Genomic DNA, 15,242 nt, shown 5'->3' with positions numbered 1-15,242 from the left:
ACGTGTATGTGCATGCGCGCACACACACACACATATTTATGTTCAGGCAGTAACAACAGTTATCTTGCTTTTATGAATACTTCTTCATCTGTACTTTCTAATTTCTTTGAGTGTGAAATGCTTTTATAATTTAGGAAAACAGTTCATTTAAAGCAACATATGTATTTACAGTCATTTATAAATAAATGTTGGCTGTGCATCTTTAGAGGTGTTAAAAGACTTAATCAAGCAGGATTAACTTTGACAAATGACAGAATATTAAACTTGAAATGATGAAAGCTGATATACTTTTTGAATGACTAAATGTCATAAGGCATATTTATAGATCATTGTCTATCTAGTAAGTATAATAATATCCATGAAACCAAACTGTAACTGAAACAGTAGAGATATATGAAAATTGGGGAAAGGGAGCATTACAAACCTGCTTCCTGCTTTGAGCTCTTGCATTCCGTAATCTTCGAGCAGAATAAAAGATAAAATAGCCCACGGTTGCTGCCGTAATAATAAAAAAGGACACGGAAACGAAGAAAATTGAATAATGATTCACCCAGGGGCCATGTTTTTTCCCTACTTCGATGACCATTGTTACTTGTATGCCTCTTTGAATAGACTGTAGAATTTTTGTTCCTTTTAGATTGCCAATCATGATTGCAACAATGTCTCCTGCACCTGTAAAAGAAGATGAATTCAGTTTTAGTTTGAGATCATTACTATAAAAAGCCAACTTAATGGATGATTTAAAACATTTAAAATGAGATCTACTGACACAAAAGGATGTGTTATCATTCAGTTAACATTACTAAGCACCTATTACATATTCAAAAGACATAAGGGTTATAACCATGTGTAAGATTAGGCATTGATCTCAGGAGCCCATTGTTTAAAGCAGTGGTTCTCAACCTTCCTAATGTTTTGATCCTTTAATACAGTTCCTCATGTTGTAGTGACCCCAACCATAAGAATTATTTTGTTGCTACTTCATAACTGTAATTTTGCTGATGCTGTGAGTTGTACTGTAAATACCTGATACATGACCCCTTTGTGTCAAGAACAGCTGCTTTAAAGGAAGGCATGGCACACACGATTAACTGTAATTCAACAGCATTACCTTTGGAGTCTAGTTTGCTTGTCTCACTCTGCATCCCAGGCAAGCCTGGAACTCAGGTCCTCCTGCCTGATCCTCCTGAGTAGCTAGGAGTACAGGCCTGAAAAATCACCCCAATATGCAAATTGTGTGAAGGCCTTCTTAATGACAAATAGTCGACTATTGGTAGGCAATAGAACTTACCTCCTCAGAATTATTAAAATGCTTAGATGTATTTTTTTAATTTATAAGGAGGCAGATTGTCATATTTACTCAATATTTATATATAAAGCTTTATGAATCACGATAGGGATTTTTGACAAATAATCTCATAATATGTTTTAAAGCCCATACCCATGTTCACAATGTGGTATTTTTCATTTCTTCTTCTTTTTTTTTCAAGACAGGGTTTCTCTGTGTAGTCCTGGCTGTCCTGGAGCTCACTCTGTAGATCAGGCTGGCCTCGAACTCAGAAATCCACCTGCCTCTGCCTCCCAAGTGCTGGGATTAAAAGCGTGTGCCCCCACTCCCCACCCCCGCTGTGGTATTTTTCTACGAAAGATAATATCAAATTTGCACAAGCTACTTGGGAAGGAGAAGTATACTTGTAAAAGGAGAACATAGGACAAAAGAGGGCAATGGGTAGGCTAACATAAAGCTCATTCTATCCATGTATGAGATATATTTCTTTTTCTTTCTTTTCTTTTCTTTTCTTTTTTCTTTTCTTGTCTTTCTTTCCTTTCTTTCCTTTCTTTCTTTCTTTCTTTCTTTCTTTCTTTTTCTTGTTCCTCCCTTCTTTCTTAATGTTCTATGAAACAAAATAAAGAAGAAAAGGATAATCTTCATCCATCTAACATTTATTCCAAGAAAGGAAAAGAGAAAGCAAGCAGGCAGACCGGCAGGCAGACATTTTGTTTCAAGAGCTCTAAGGTTTTATATATAGACCTGTTCAGATTAGCAAAGAAAATAACACAAAGTAGTGATAGAAGTATTCATTTCTATTTAGTGCCAGTTAAGGACAAAGCTGAACCACACTACTACTGTTACTAAAGGCCTCATATCTGTAATAACCTCCTTTCTACTCCCAAACATGTTTGGTTAGAAAAGCAAGACAAACCTTATCTTTCTCAATGTTCTGAGAATGTCATTGTTTAAGCCATTCCAATGCTTATCAAAGTTTATAATCCTCCAAGTTTTTATGACCCAAGATGAATGATCCCAAGCAAAAGAAGGTTTCTTTGAATGTTAATGTATTGCCAACCAGAGAAACCCCCCTATTGATACTAGGTTAAGGTATTACTCAAGGTTAATGATTAAACTTCAGCCTGGAATAAACAACCACCCACAAATAAGACCTTTAGACTAGAATTTAAACACAAAGGACAATACTAAGATAGTGTTGCCATTTTCAATGGCTAAGAGTAAAAATCTTAAATGGTGGTATATATTATGGATTTTTTTAACCCAAGTAAATAATCCTTGAAATTTACAGCTCTGAGTAGCAAAAGACAAAAGATTGGGCCACACAGAAACACCTCCTAGTACCTAGGCTTGGATCTTTTCCTAATATATGCAAAAGCTATCACCAAAGAGCCTTTTATCAGTTTATTTTATGTATATGAGTGTTTGCGTGAACGCCTTTACGAGCACCATGTGTGATGTGCATGCACTACAGTGAGAGGTGGCTGTCGGGGCCCGGGGAACAGCAATTACAGATACTTACAGACTACTGTGTGTCTGGGAACCAAACCTGGGTCCTCTGGAAAAGCACTGGGTAGTCTTAACCTCTAAATCAGCTCTCCAGCTCATCACTATATATAGTTAAAGCCCCCCCCCAAAAAAAACCTATTTTACAGGTGACAGTTAAACTCCTGGGGCTCTTACTGACTGATGCATGACAGACAACTCAGTCTGATAGAAGTTAATGGCTTACTATCCTATTTCCATGGAAGAATATTACAGAAGACACAGGAAGTGAAGAGTATAAAATGCAGACAGCATTTCCTGTATATTTATCTAAAACAAACATGACTAAACTTCATCTAAAACATATGGCCAAAATTTCCCTTATGGGTGAAAGAATTTGTAACTTAGGAGGAAAGGGGTCTTTTGGTTGTTTTTTTTTTTTTTTTTTTTTTTTTTTTAATTTCTAGCCATGAAACTAAAACCTAGAATTCTGTCTTTTTCCTATAAGGAAAACATCTGTCTGTAAAATTTTCATTAGTCACATAATATGATACTGTAATGGATATGATATTTGACAGTACAGCTACTTTTAAAAGTCACCTGTAGAAAATATTGCCCTTTGAAAGCATTCTTTTTACATCATAGATGTGACCTTCTAATTAGTGACTAGAAGAATTCTAGAGTTTTTTTTCCCCATTAGAAGATACAGGCAAGCTGGGCAGTGGTGGCGCACACCTTTTTTTTATTTTTTATTTTTTATTTATTCGATGTATTCTTTATTTACAATTTCAAATGATTTCCCCTTTTCTGGGTCCCCACTCCCCGCAAGTCCCATAAGCCCTCTTCCCTCCCCCTGTTCCTCCATCTACTCCTTCCCACTTCCCTGTTCTGGTATTCCTCTATACTGTCACATTGAGTCTTTCCAGAACCAGGGTCCACTCCTCCATTCTTTTTTGGACATCATTTAATATGTGGATTATTTCTTAGGTATTCCAAGTTTCTAGGTTAATATCCACTTATCAGTGGGTGCATACCATGATTGATCTTTTGAGACTGGGTTACCTCACTTAGTATGATGTTCTCCAGCTCCATCCATTTGTCTACGAATTTCATGAATTCATTGTTTCTAATGGCTGAATAGTACTCCATTGTGTAGATATACCACATTTTTTGTATCCATTCCTCCATTGAGGGACACCTGGGTTCTTTCCAGCTTCTGGCTACTACAAATAGGGCTGCTATGAACATAGTGGAGCATGTGTCCTTATTACATGCTGGGGAATCCTCTGGGTATATGCCCAGGAGTGGTATAACAGGGTCCTCCGGAAGTGCCATGCCCAGTTTTCTGAGGAACCTCCAGACTGATTTCCCAAGTGGTTGCACCATCTTGCAATCCCACCAGCAGTGGAGGAGTGTTCCTCTTTCTCCACATCCTCACCAACACCTGCTGTCTCCTGAGTTTTTGACCTTAGCCATTCTGACCGGTGTGAGGTGAAATCTATCCCAGCACTTGGGAGGCAGAGGCAGGCGGATTTCTGAGTTGGAGGCCAGCCTGGTCTACAGAGTGAGTTCCAGGACGGCCAGGGCTATACAGAGAAACCCTGTCTCGAAAAACAAAACAAAACAAAACAAAACAAACAAACCAAAAGAAGATACAGACAAAGCAGCTGAAGTGGCTACTGAGACTACCCACTGTATTCAGACTTAAATAAAAAGTCAAGAATGTACACTGTGTATATATCAGGAACAAGTTTGTGTTTCAATACCCACAATCTGTATTCATACCTTCTGAAGTTTAACAATGAAATACACTGAATTACACTTCGAGTCATATAAAAGACACATGTCTCATAGGCTGAAAGATCACTTAGAAGAATAGTTTGTATGATACCAGTGCATTCCCCCATTTATATGAATTTAAAATAAGTAGACATTTTAGAGAAAGATTTCATTTTTTTTGAGGTGCATGCATATGTGTGTGTGTGTGTGTGTGTGTGTGTGTGTGTGTCTTAGGGGTATGTCTTCATGTATAGGGAAGCCAGGGTTCAATGTCAAGTTGTTTTCCTCAGTTTCTTTCCATCTTATTTTTTGAAACACATCTTTCCACTGAACCTTGAGTTTGCCAATTGAGTTAGATGAGAGTCCTGTCTCTGCTTCTCAAATACTAGGTTTGCAAATCAAGTATTTGCTACTTCTCCCCAGCCCCATAAACATTTTTCTTTCTTTTTTTTTTTTTTTTAGTTATCGTTGTTTGGTTTTTTAATTTTGGTCTATCCTAGACATTATTGTAGATCTCTTCTTCCTCAATGCCTTACAGCTTTCTAAAATTCCTACTTATCCACTGTTCCAAATCACAGATAATGGTAACACAACGCTTCAAGTCACATGCTTTAAGGAGCAACTGAGTGTTCTTTTAAGAAATAATTTACTATAGTTTTTCAACCATAGCCTTCCCTCCCTCCCTCCCTCCCTCCCTCTCTCCCTTCCAGTCTTCCTCACACTTCCCCTCACTCCTCCCATTTCCCTTCAGAAAAGAGCAGATTTTAAAATAAGACTAGGCAGAAACCATCATGTCAAAGCTGGACAAGGCAACCCAGTAAGAGGAAAAGGGTCCCATGAGCAGGCCAAAGAGTGAGAGACACCCCCTTCCCATTGTTAGGAGTTTAACTATAACTCTAAGCTAAAACTGCAGCACATGGTGTATGCAGGGAGACTGGTGCAGGCTCCATGGTTGCCACTGGTGCAGTGGTGGCTCAGAGCATTGTGGGATTGGCTAACTAATGACTGGTTTGACTTGAGGTTCACACCAGAAGAGTCAGTCCATGCCTAACACTACATAGGTGGCCGGGATCTGAAAGCTCAATGGCTCAGAGACCTAGCGTAGAACCAAACACAACTGACAAACAAGTCAATGAAATGATTCCTAATAATATTCTGTTATACTCATAGGATCCGTGCCTAGCCCAATCATCAGAGAGGCTCCCAGTAGCTGATGGAAGCAGATACAGAGACCCACAGTGAAACATTAGGTGAAGACAGGGAAAGTCCTCTTTAACTCTTTAGTATTCACCTAGCAATCATGTAAATCTTTCTTTCTTGGTGTCTCCCATTATCAAAATATTTTTTTTTCATATTCATGCCGCTTTTATAATTCCTTGGCATATTTCTATAACCTAACTGGTATCTGGTTTTCCCACATCCAGTATCCTTAATATTCAGTCAGCATCTTTAACTAACATCAGAATTCATTTTCATTTATTTATTTATTTATTTATTTATTTATTTATTTATTTGGCATATGTGGTTATATCCTACTCAGAATTCTTTACTCATTGAAGCCTGATTCCTTGGTTTAGGGTATACAATCTCATTTGATATGGTGTCAAAGGAGTTGTCCAGTTTGGTGTATCTCCCTTATACCCTAATTTATGCATACTCAGGTTCAACCACATGCAGCCATTTGTTGTCATTCACTTTTCAAGAACTCTTAATTTTTTTGTACACTTATTCTCAAGTCCCCAGCACACATCCTGATTACTGCCCCCTCCCCCATTTGCCTCTATATCCCTGATGATCCAGTTCATAATCTTCCAGAGTGAAAGCAAATGTTCCATCGGTTTTATTTTTAATCCTTATTCAGTGTGCATGTGTGTGTGTGTACGTGTGTGTAAACACATTTTCATGAGTGAGAGTCTGTTCATTCCTTCTACAAAGTAGTTCCTGGGGATAGAACTTACATTATCAGGTTTAGCAGCAATGCCTTTACCATCCACTAAGCCATCTCCCTAGCACCCATCACTTGAATTTTAACTTCTGTCCAGCTCTTCATTTTGTTTGACAACTTAAGTCAGCATACCAACTCCCTCTCTAAACTAAGAAACTTTTTTGGGGTGGAAAAAGTCTTTAATTCACTACAGCAATGTTTTTCTTTTGGTGCTATTTAGATAGATGTTTCACACAAGTAAGATTTACTGGAAAAAATGCTTTACACAAATATTAAAACTTAACCATATTTATGTAAGTAGCTTTTAATTTTGGGTAGTATATGTATACAGTGTATGGACATGTGAATACAAGCACACACACATGCTATGACATACTTGTAGATATCAGGACAACCTTGGGTATCAGTATTTACCTCCCACCTTGACAGAGTCAGGGTCTCTTGTTCTTTTTCTCCACTGCATATTACATGCTAGGTAGCCTTTGAGCTTCTTGAAATTTTCCTGTCTCTTTCTTTATTTCCCTCTGGGATAATTGGGCTTACAGATGCATACACTACTCTGTATGGCTTTACCTGGATTCTGGAGATTTGAACTCAGGTCTTTATGTTTACATGCCAAGTGCTTTGTGCACTGAGCCACCTTTCCAACTTTTTTCTATCAGATAATACATTCAACATAGTCAAAAATGTTTGGCTAAGTCCTTATCTTTAAAAAGTGTGTATCACTATAGTGTTAGGGATGTGCCAAGGTGGAGGGATAATGGGGGATCTTACCCTCTCAAAAGTGAAGGGGGGTTGGAAGTAGGGACTATGTGAGGGGTGAACCTGGAGGGGACAGCAATTGGGATGTAAAATGAATAATTAATGAATGGAAAATCAATGTTATAACAAAAATGTATTTAGTGCATGCAACCATACAATCAGCTTTTTTCCATGAGTGAATATAACATAAATTTCAGCACAATATTTGAATTTTTAAAACAATCTGCGAGCAGTGTTTTATTTCTGTAAAACATGTATGTCATATACTGATTAAATTTATAACAGTTGGGCAGCAAGATGACTCAGGGGATAAAACCCTTGCCACTAGAGTCTGACAACCGAACCCTGTAAAAAATCCACAGTGTTATGGTACGTACAGGCTCATTGCACTAAAAATAATTAAGTGAAAACTACTAACAAAATATTAGCTTCATTCCATTATAGATTTAACACAGACTTTTTGCTCTAATGGACTACGTGAAGCAAATGGATAAAGAAATCAATCCATCCCATCCCTATATTATTAAAAGCATGTCATCATTAGCTGTACTTGCTTCTTATTCCACAGACAAAAGTGTACAAATACGTAATAATGCCCTATTTTCATAACTAAGATATACTAATTATGATTTGTTATTGACAGTGGGTTAGTTTTGTATGCTATTATTTAATATAGTAGTAATATTATCTGTCCCCAGACTCTTATAATTTGCACTGAAGTCATACATTATTGAAGCTGGAGTAGACCTCATGGATCAGCCTAATTCATTAAAAAAAAAAAAAGTAATCTAACACTGAACAATTTTCCATGAGGGAGGAAGAGTCTTGTCTAGCTTGTTTCTAATAGCTCAGCCCTCCTCTACAATTTGATGCTCCTCCACTGTTGTTGGATAAGAGACAATCAAGCAGAAAGAGCAAATAGGCTTCCAGAGGGCTATGGACTTCAGTGCAAGTAACACCACAGCATTTATAATTGTTGCTCAAAGACATTTCTGTTTACCTTCTCAATTTTACTTGATAGTGAAAGTTACAAGATAAAATGTATCTATAAATGAAGGTCTTAACATATTTAATATAAGGTAGGCACTGCTATTGCTCCAATTACAAGGTAAAATTGAATTCCCAGCACGGAGAAGAAGAGGCCAACACCTAGGCAGTGGCTTTGGCACTCCGCTTTCCACTCTTCTATATTAGTTCTCTATTTTTAATGACGTCCAAAGTGATTTGACTTTCAAAATAAAAATTAAAGAGGGACATCAAGGCATACCCACCCCCCACACATACTTGCACACACGCAAGTAAAAAAAAAAAAAAATCAAATCAGTGTATATGCAATCCCAAGAGAGGTTTTTGTTTTTTCTATTTGTTACTCTATTGAACACCACAAAATAAGATGTTGACTCTGGATTCCAAAGAACAGATTTGTTTTAGTGGAACAACAAGAAAATCAAACAAACAAAAACTAGCTCTTTGTTTCAGGGCTGGGAATTAAATGCAAGGCCTCCAGAATGCCACCATGACTGACAGGCAAGCACTTTACCAGTAAGCCACGCCCCAGGGTTCTAAAGAAAGCCTTTTATGACAGTTGGGTGTGTGTGAATTTGTGCTGCTAATGCAAACCTAGCTGAGTTTTGTTTTCCTTTAAGCTCTCCAGTAATGCACATGGTCATTTTTATGGTTTCGACTGATTCCAAACCTTTCAGATCTTCAAGTTAGCTTTAGTGATTTTTAAAATGATCTTTTCTTTTTTGTCGTTGCGCTAAGAACTAAGCCCTGAGCCTCATGCATAACAGGCAAATATTCTGTCACTGAGCTATTATTTCAGTTTAATAAGTGATCTTTCTAAAGTCTCGCAAAACACTCATTATGTGAAGTTAGCCATGTATAATAAGCAGTACATATATGGTCACAATTTATTGTAAACTTTTACTATTCCCAAAGTAGACAGTCATTGATTGGGGGATAGAAAGTGAAAGAAAGATTGAAGACACATGCATATAGGTTAGAAGAACCTTTTCCTTTCATTTTGGTTTTACATTCTCTTTAAAACTTTATGCACGTATTCACATACATGTGCATAGGACACATGTGGGAGTCGTTTCTCTCCTTCCAACATAAAGGGTTTACAGAATGAACTCTTGTCATAGCAAGCACCTTTACTCACTGAGATATTTTGCAGGCCCTTATAGTCTCATGTAGCCCAGATGTGCCTCAAACTCATGGGGTAGCTGAGGCTGACCCTAAACTTCTGACCATCTTGTTATCACCTCCCAACTGCTCTGTGACTCACCAGGCCAGATAGCATTTTTATTTTTAACAAGATTTGGAAAATGTAATAAATATGATTTTTCAGGGGGGACTATTTAAAATACAGCCCTTTGCCTATTAGGGAGAATAAGGTACTGCCCCTCTCTATTCAGAGACCTATTCAAAGCAGTTCTTCAAAGCTCATAAAATGGATCTTCTCTAAGGACAAGCATTCAAAGCCTCAGGAAGACAAATCCAATGATCCAGGAACAAACTTGTTTTGTTGAATCTGTGTCATGCACATTGTATCATCTTTCTCAATAGTTTTAGCGTGTCCTCTTACATTTTATATAAAAACAAATTTAATGCAAACTGATTGGACAGTCTATAAAATTATCTTTAAGATCAATATCAATGCACCAATTTATATAGTTTTCTAAGTTGTAGAGTTACCTAGTCTTTCTAGTTTTCTTTTTCTTCCTTTTTGTTTATTAGTTTGGTCGTTTTGTTTTGTTTTTGAGACAGTGTTTCTCTGTAAAGCCATGGATGTCCTAGAAGTAGCTTTGTAGGCCAGCCTGGCCTTGAACTCACAGAGATTCACCTGCTTCTGCCTCCAGAGTGCTGGGTTTAAAGATACAAGCCAGCTTGCTATTTAGTTTTCTATCAAAAGTTTCACTGTATTACTTCTCTACTTTAGAACCAGCAGAATGTGCTCTGGATAGCTCAGGTGATCAAATCAGTGCCAATGACTAAAACTATAAATCACTTCCTTATGGACCAGTTACACAGAGGACAGACAGTACCCCCAATTTCATCCTATTTATTTTCAGTACCTACACACAGTTCGGGTACTGTGTTAGGCTATGGGGCTATAGTAAATGTCTAAAACACAGTCCCTGTCTTGGGAATAGTGATAATAAAACAGAATCTCTTTTATTAACTATTTGTGGTGGTAGTGGTGAGTGTCTACAGAGGCCAAAAGAGTGTCACATTCCCTGGGGAGACCAAGCTAAAGGTGGTTATGACCCATCCAACATGTATGCTGGAAACCAAACTTAGGTCTTCCAGAAGAGCTAGTGCTCATAACCACTGAACCATCTCTCTAGCCTCTGTAACAATGCTTACCACCATTTCTGAATATCATTCAACTAATATATTAAATTACAATGGTCTCTAGTATAAGCACTATGGAAACATTTATTTTCTTTTTAGTATTCAAACTGGACACAAATTAGATATAGGGTCATGTTGATAGATGACCTTTTTCATTTATTTTAAAAATGTAATGATATTATTATTCCAGTTTAATCTTATTTACTTATAAACACAAACTCATTAAATGAGTATTTATAGAGAATAAAGACACAGTAAGTTCTGTGTTTCTGGACCTTTTTACTCACCTTTGATACTAATGTGTCAAGATATAAAATAAGTTATAAGAAGATTTTCATAACATATGGTGTATTTTAAGCATAATGATAGAATATTTACAGGACCTGGACATTTCAACAAGAAACATAAGGAGATGAGTAAAAATAGCATTCTTAATTTAATGTTAGGAAAGCAGAAGTATCCACTAAGAATGAATCACAAATAACAAGGCTACTGAAGTCCAATGTGGTTGTTGTAAAACTAAGCTCACATTCAACACTGCCCAGGCATCTTGACACTGCAATGGAGTCAGCACTTGGGAATTCACTGCTATCTAAAAAGGACAAAGTCTATGTGTGAGGGGTTCCTGCACAGGAAATAAACAACCCTCTAATCAGGAGAACCTGTAACCAATCACCTGGACTTTGGAAAATTCACTTTTTCCATAGTGGGTTTCAAAGACTTGTTTTTTTTTTTCCTTTACAACACAAACTCTTTGGGCAGTTAGGGAAGATAACTATTTCAGTCAGGAATACGAAAGCTCTCAGAATGGAAGTCTAAGAAGTACTTCTGTAAGACAGAAAATATGTAAGTGTGTATAGTACAGAAAGGTGTTCTATTGGTTTGGACTTTCAAGTATTTCATCTGTAGGTTTGGAGGGCACAGCTACACCAGGGAAATGGAAGAATGGATCAGTTTTGATATTATACAAAACAGTCTCTAATAGATGAAGTCTTCAGAAAGCATCATATTAAAGATAGTAGGTAAATAGATGCAACTCTTTAGAAAAGGTCATGGATGAATAATTTATGCATGACCTATCACATTTACAAGTATATAATTCTCATAACTGTTTTGAAAACATCTAGTCCTGTCTTGACTATTTTGATTTCCACCAGTTGTTATGTTTAGCATATCACAAAGAATCCAAGAACTAGATTCATAGTTCTCCAATTTTCTGGTCTCAGGACATTTTTACATGTTTTAAAAGTTACTGATGACTTCAAAGAACCTTTGTTTATGTAGGTTATTTCTAGTGACATTTACCAGATTAGAAGTTAATACCAAGGAATTTAGAAAATGTTAATTCACTCATTTAAAGTCATCATAAATACATAACATTATTTTATTAAAATAACTATTATTTCTTCAAACTGTAACAAGGAAGAGTGGTATTATTTATATTTTAGTGGAGGCCTATGAAGTAAATTTTTACTCACAGAAATGATGCAACTGAAGAAGTAAGTGTTGCTTTAAGAGTATCTTCCGATTAATTGTATATACTGCACTTTTATATTACATCTAATCTGAATTTTTAGTTAGTTAAAAGGTATAATTTGTAACCATGTCAATGGACCCTCCCTACTTGGTTAAATGGAAATCCACTGGTTTGCTTGCATATTGAACATATTGAGTGGATATTTTATTTATCCATACCTACTCCTCCCCATCCCTGCCCTGTATGTGTGTGTGTGTTGTGTGTTCCTGTAGAGAGCTATATAGGCATGTGGGTACATGTCCATGTTTACAAGTCCACGAAGTCCAGAAATCAACCTGAGATGTCATTCCCCAGAATCCATCTACCCTGGTTTTTCCGATCAGGTTTTTCATTGGTTTCGATCTCACTAAGAAGCTAGGAGAGCTAGCTAGCAAGCTCCAGGGTTCAACAGGTCTCAACCTCCTAGCTACCTGTATTCTAAACATGCAGAATTGTACCCAGCTTTGTCCACATGGATTCTGGAACTTGAACTCAGATCCTAATGCGTACACGGCAAGCACTTAATCAACTGGGCTATATCCTCTGCTTCTGCTTATCCACTTTAATATCATGCACTGATCATCTATAAAGTCCTGGTTCATTGAATTATACAGAGCTAAAAAAAATCACACATTTCAAGACAATACAATATAAAGGAGTAATCAGCTGTTAGTATCAACATGAATTTTATCAGAAAAGCCCAAGTATCAGGAAGTTACCAAGTTTATATGGTAGGCTCATTTAAAAAAAAATTCCAATTTTGCCTGAAAACTTAAAAATCATATCATTGGCAGCAAATACTGTCAGTGCTTTTCCTTGAGATGACAGGCTCAGTTTTCATTCTTGAGAAAAGGTCTTCCAAATATTTAGCTCGGAAGAGCTCCTGTTTGTCAGTAGGTTGTCAAGTTAAAAGGACGTATTTGAAAAGAATAGCTAGCTCGGCTGACAGCTCTATCCCACACGTGCTTTTCCTTCAAGCACAACACCTGACTGTGTTGCAAGCTGCTTTATGCTAATGTCACCTACCCATCACACAGAGATGCACCTATGTGTCAGCGCCATAGAAGAGAGACTTAATAAAATTATTTTACTGATTCATCTGGGTGTTTTTGAAGTGACCTTCAGCTTTATTTCTAATCTTAAAGTAATGTTTTTTATTAATTGTCCAAGTCTTTATAAGGCACACATTGATCATATACACTCCAACACCAGGCAACTCCACTCTTGCATCCTTACCCGCCCAACTTCAAGTTCTCTCTTTTTGAAAGCCTATTCAAATTTACAGGGTACTGGTGGTGCATGCCTTTAATGCCAATACTCAGGAAGCAGAGGCAGGCAGATCTCAGAAGCCAGCCTGGTGTACAGAGTGAGCTCCCGGACAGCCAAAGGCTACACAGAGACACCCTGTCTTGAAAATCTAAAACAACAGCAACAACAACAAATCCAAACCAAGCCAATCATCAAGTTCAATTAGTGTTACTACTGGGTATGAGGCCTGCCGTGGAGCTAGGGCCTACAGATGTCATGCTCTTAAAGAAAACTTACTTTCTCTCTCCCAGAAGCTATCAAACATCTGAGTTCTTCAGCTAGGCATGGGACTTCATACCCATCTCCCATTCCATGTTGCAATTTTGTCTGGCTTTAGCTTATACGGGTCTTATGCATTCTGCCATAACGACTATGAGTTCACATGTGCAACTGACTGCCCTATTGGGTAGAGAAAATGCCATTCCCATGCAACCATCCACCACTCTGGCTTACAATCTTCCTGCCTCCTCTTTTACAATGATCACTGAGCCTTGCAGAAGGAGATGTACTGCAGATGCCCCATTTACAAATGAGCACTCCATGGTATTTGGGGTACATTCTCTGCAAAGCTGGCATTTTCCTTTTCTTATAAGTACACAGAGGTAGAAGATAACAATTAATACCATCTAGTGCTTTCAGTCTTAATTTGTTTTCAGATGCTAGTGGATAGGCTCCCTCCTGGGAGGTGGTGGCATGCACCTTTAATCCCAACACAGAGGTAGGTAGAGGAAGGCAGAGGTAGGTGCATCTCTGTAAGTTTGAGTCCAGCCTGGTCTACAGAGGAAGTTCCAGGATAACGAAGGCTACAAAGAGAGACTCTTATCTCAAAAAGCAAAACAACAACAAAACTGATGCTAGCACTTTTCATCACTGCTTTTATATCATTCATGTAAACAAGAATAGAGTGAAAAATGTTGAAGTATTAGTATGAAACAAGTCGACTTCTTGAACCACCGAGAAGTTACAGGGAGCAACAATAGTCCTCTGACAATATTTTAATATGCTTTTTGGGTAATCAATGAACCTCAGACTTTACTATGCATGGGACTTAACCGGTAGATTTCCTAAGCCCCATTTGGAGTCAGTACATCTGGGGTAGGATATGGATATCTGCTGGTTTGACTAGTTTTATGGGTTATTTTGCATTATGGGGTCTACACATACTTTGAGAAGCATTATGTTGGAGTTTGTTTATAGTTTAATTCATAACAAGGTTTAGAAAAATATCAATTCAATGTCTAGAAAAGTATCAACTATTTGCCCTGTATAGAAAAAGTCTGCCAAGAGAATATTTTTTAAAGTATGCAATGTATTTTATACAGAAGTTTGAAAATTAGCCACATCAGAAAGACACCCATTCCTTTCTCAATAGAACACATCTCTACTGTCACTAATATCATCTAAATCACCAATAACAAATTCCCCACTAGAGTCCAAGCCACCAGCCTAAGTTCTCAGATTTGCTATCTTCATGGTTACAAGAAACATTACTAGCTTTGGACTGTTCTTTTGGTAAAAGGCTTTATTAAACACTGCTTCACACAGTGTTCAATATTTTAAACACTTTTTAGATTAACCTGACACATGTAGGTTAGAAGGCCTGACTTAAGCTATCTATGCGGTGTGTGCTTTTCTTGAAGTTATGTTCCTTACTCGTCTGTCGTTTACATCAAACTATGAACTTCATGTTGGTGACTCTGGTTTTCATCATTGAATATGTGGTATCTAGCAAAGCGGCAATAACATGCCAAATAAACACCTACTAAGTCAAGTTTTAAGTACACTGTACCCTCTTATCC

At 37.4% G+C, this 15,242-nt stretch overlaps 1 protein-coding gene across 2 annotated transcripts in view; it reads right to left on the bottom strand.

The window, feature by feature from the left end:
- Rnf128 (ring finger protein 128) overlaps positions 1 to 15,242 on the bottom strand; it is a 108,834-nt gene that overhangs the window by 30,394 nt on the left and 63,198 nt on the right. For both annotated transcript variants that reach the window (XM_052171475.1, XM_052171474.1), the window contains exon 2: positions 425 to 672. In XM_052171475.1, the coding sequence (XP_052027435.1) occupies positions 425 to 672 (248 nt within the window). The remainder of the gene's footprint in view (positions 1 to 424; positions 673 to 15,242) is intronic.

Source organism: Apodemus sylvaticus, chromosome X (assembly GCF_947179515.1).
Source record: "Apodemus sylvaticus chromosome X, mApoSyl1.1, whole genome shotgun sequence".
In the NCBI taxonomy this organism is placed as follows: domain Eukaryota; kingdom Metazoa; phylum Chordata; class Mammalia; order Rodentia; family Muridae; genus Apodemus; species Apodemus sylvaticus.
This window is presented reverse-complemented; position numbering and strand designations above follow the sequence as displayed.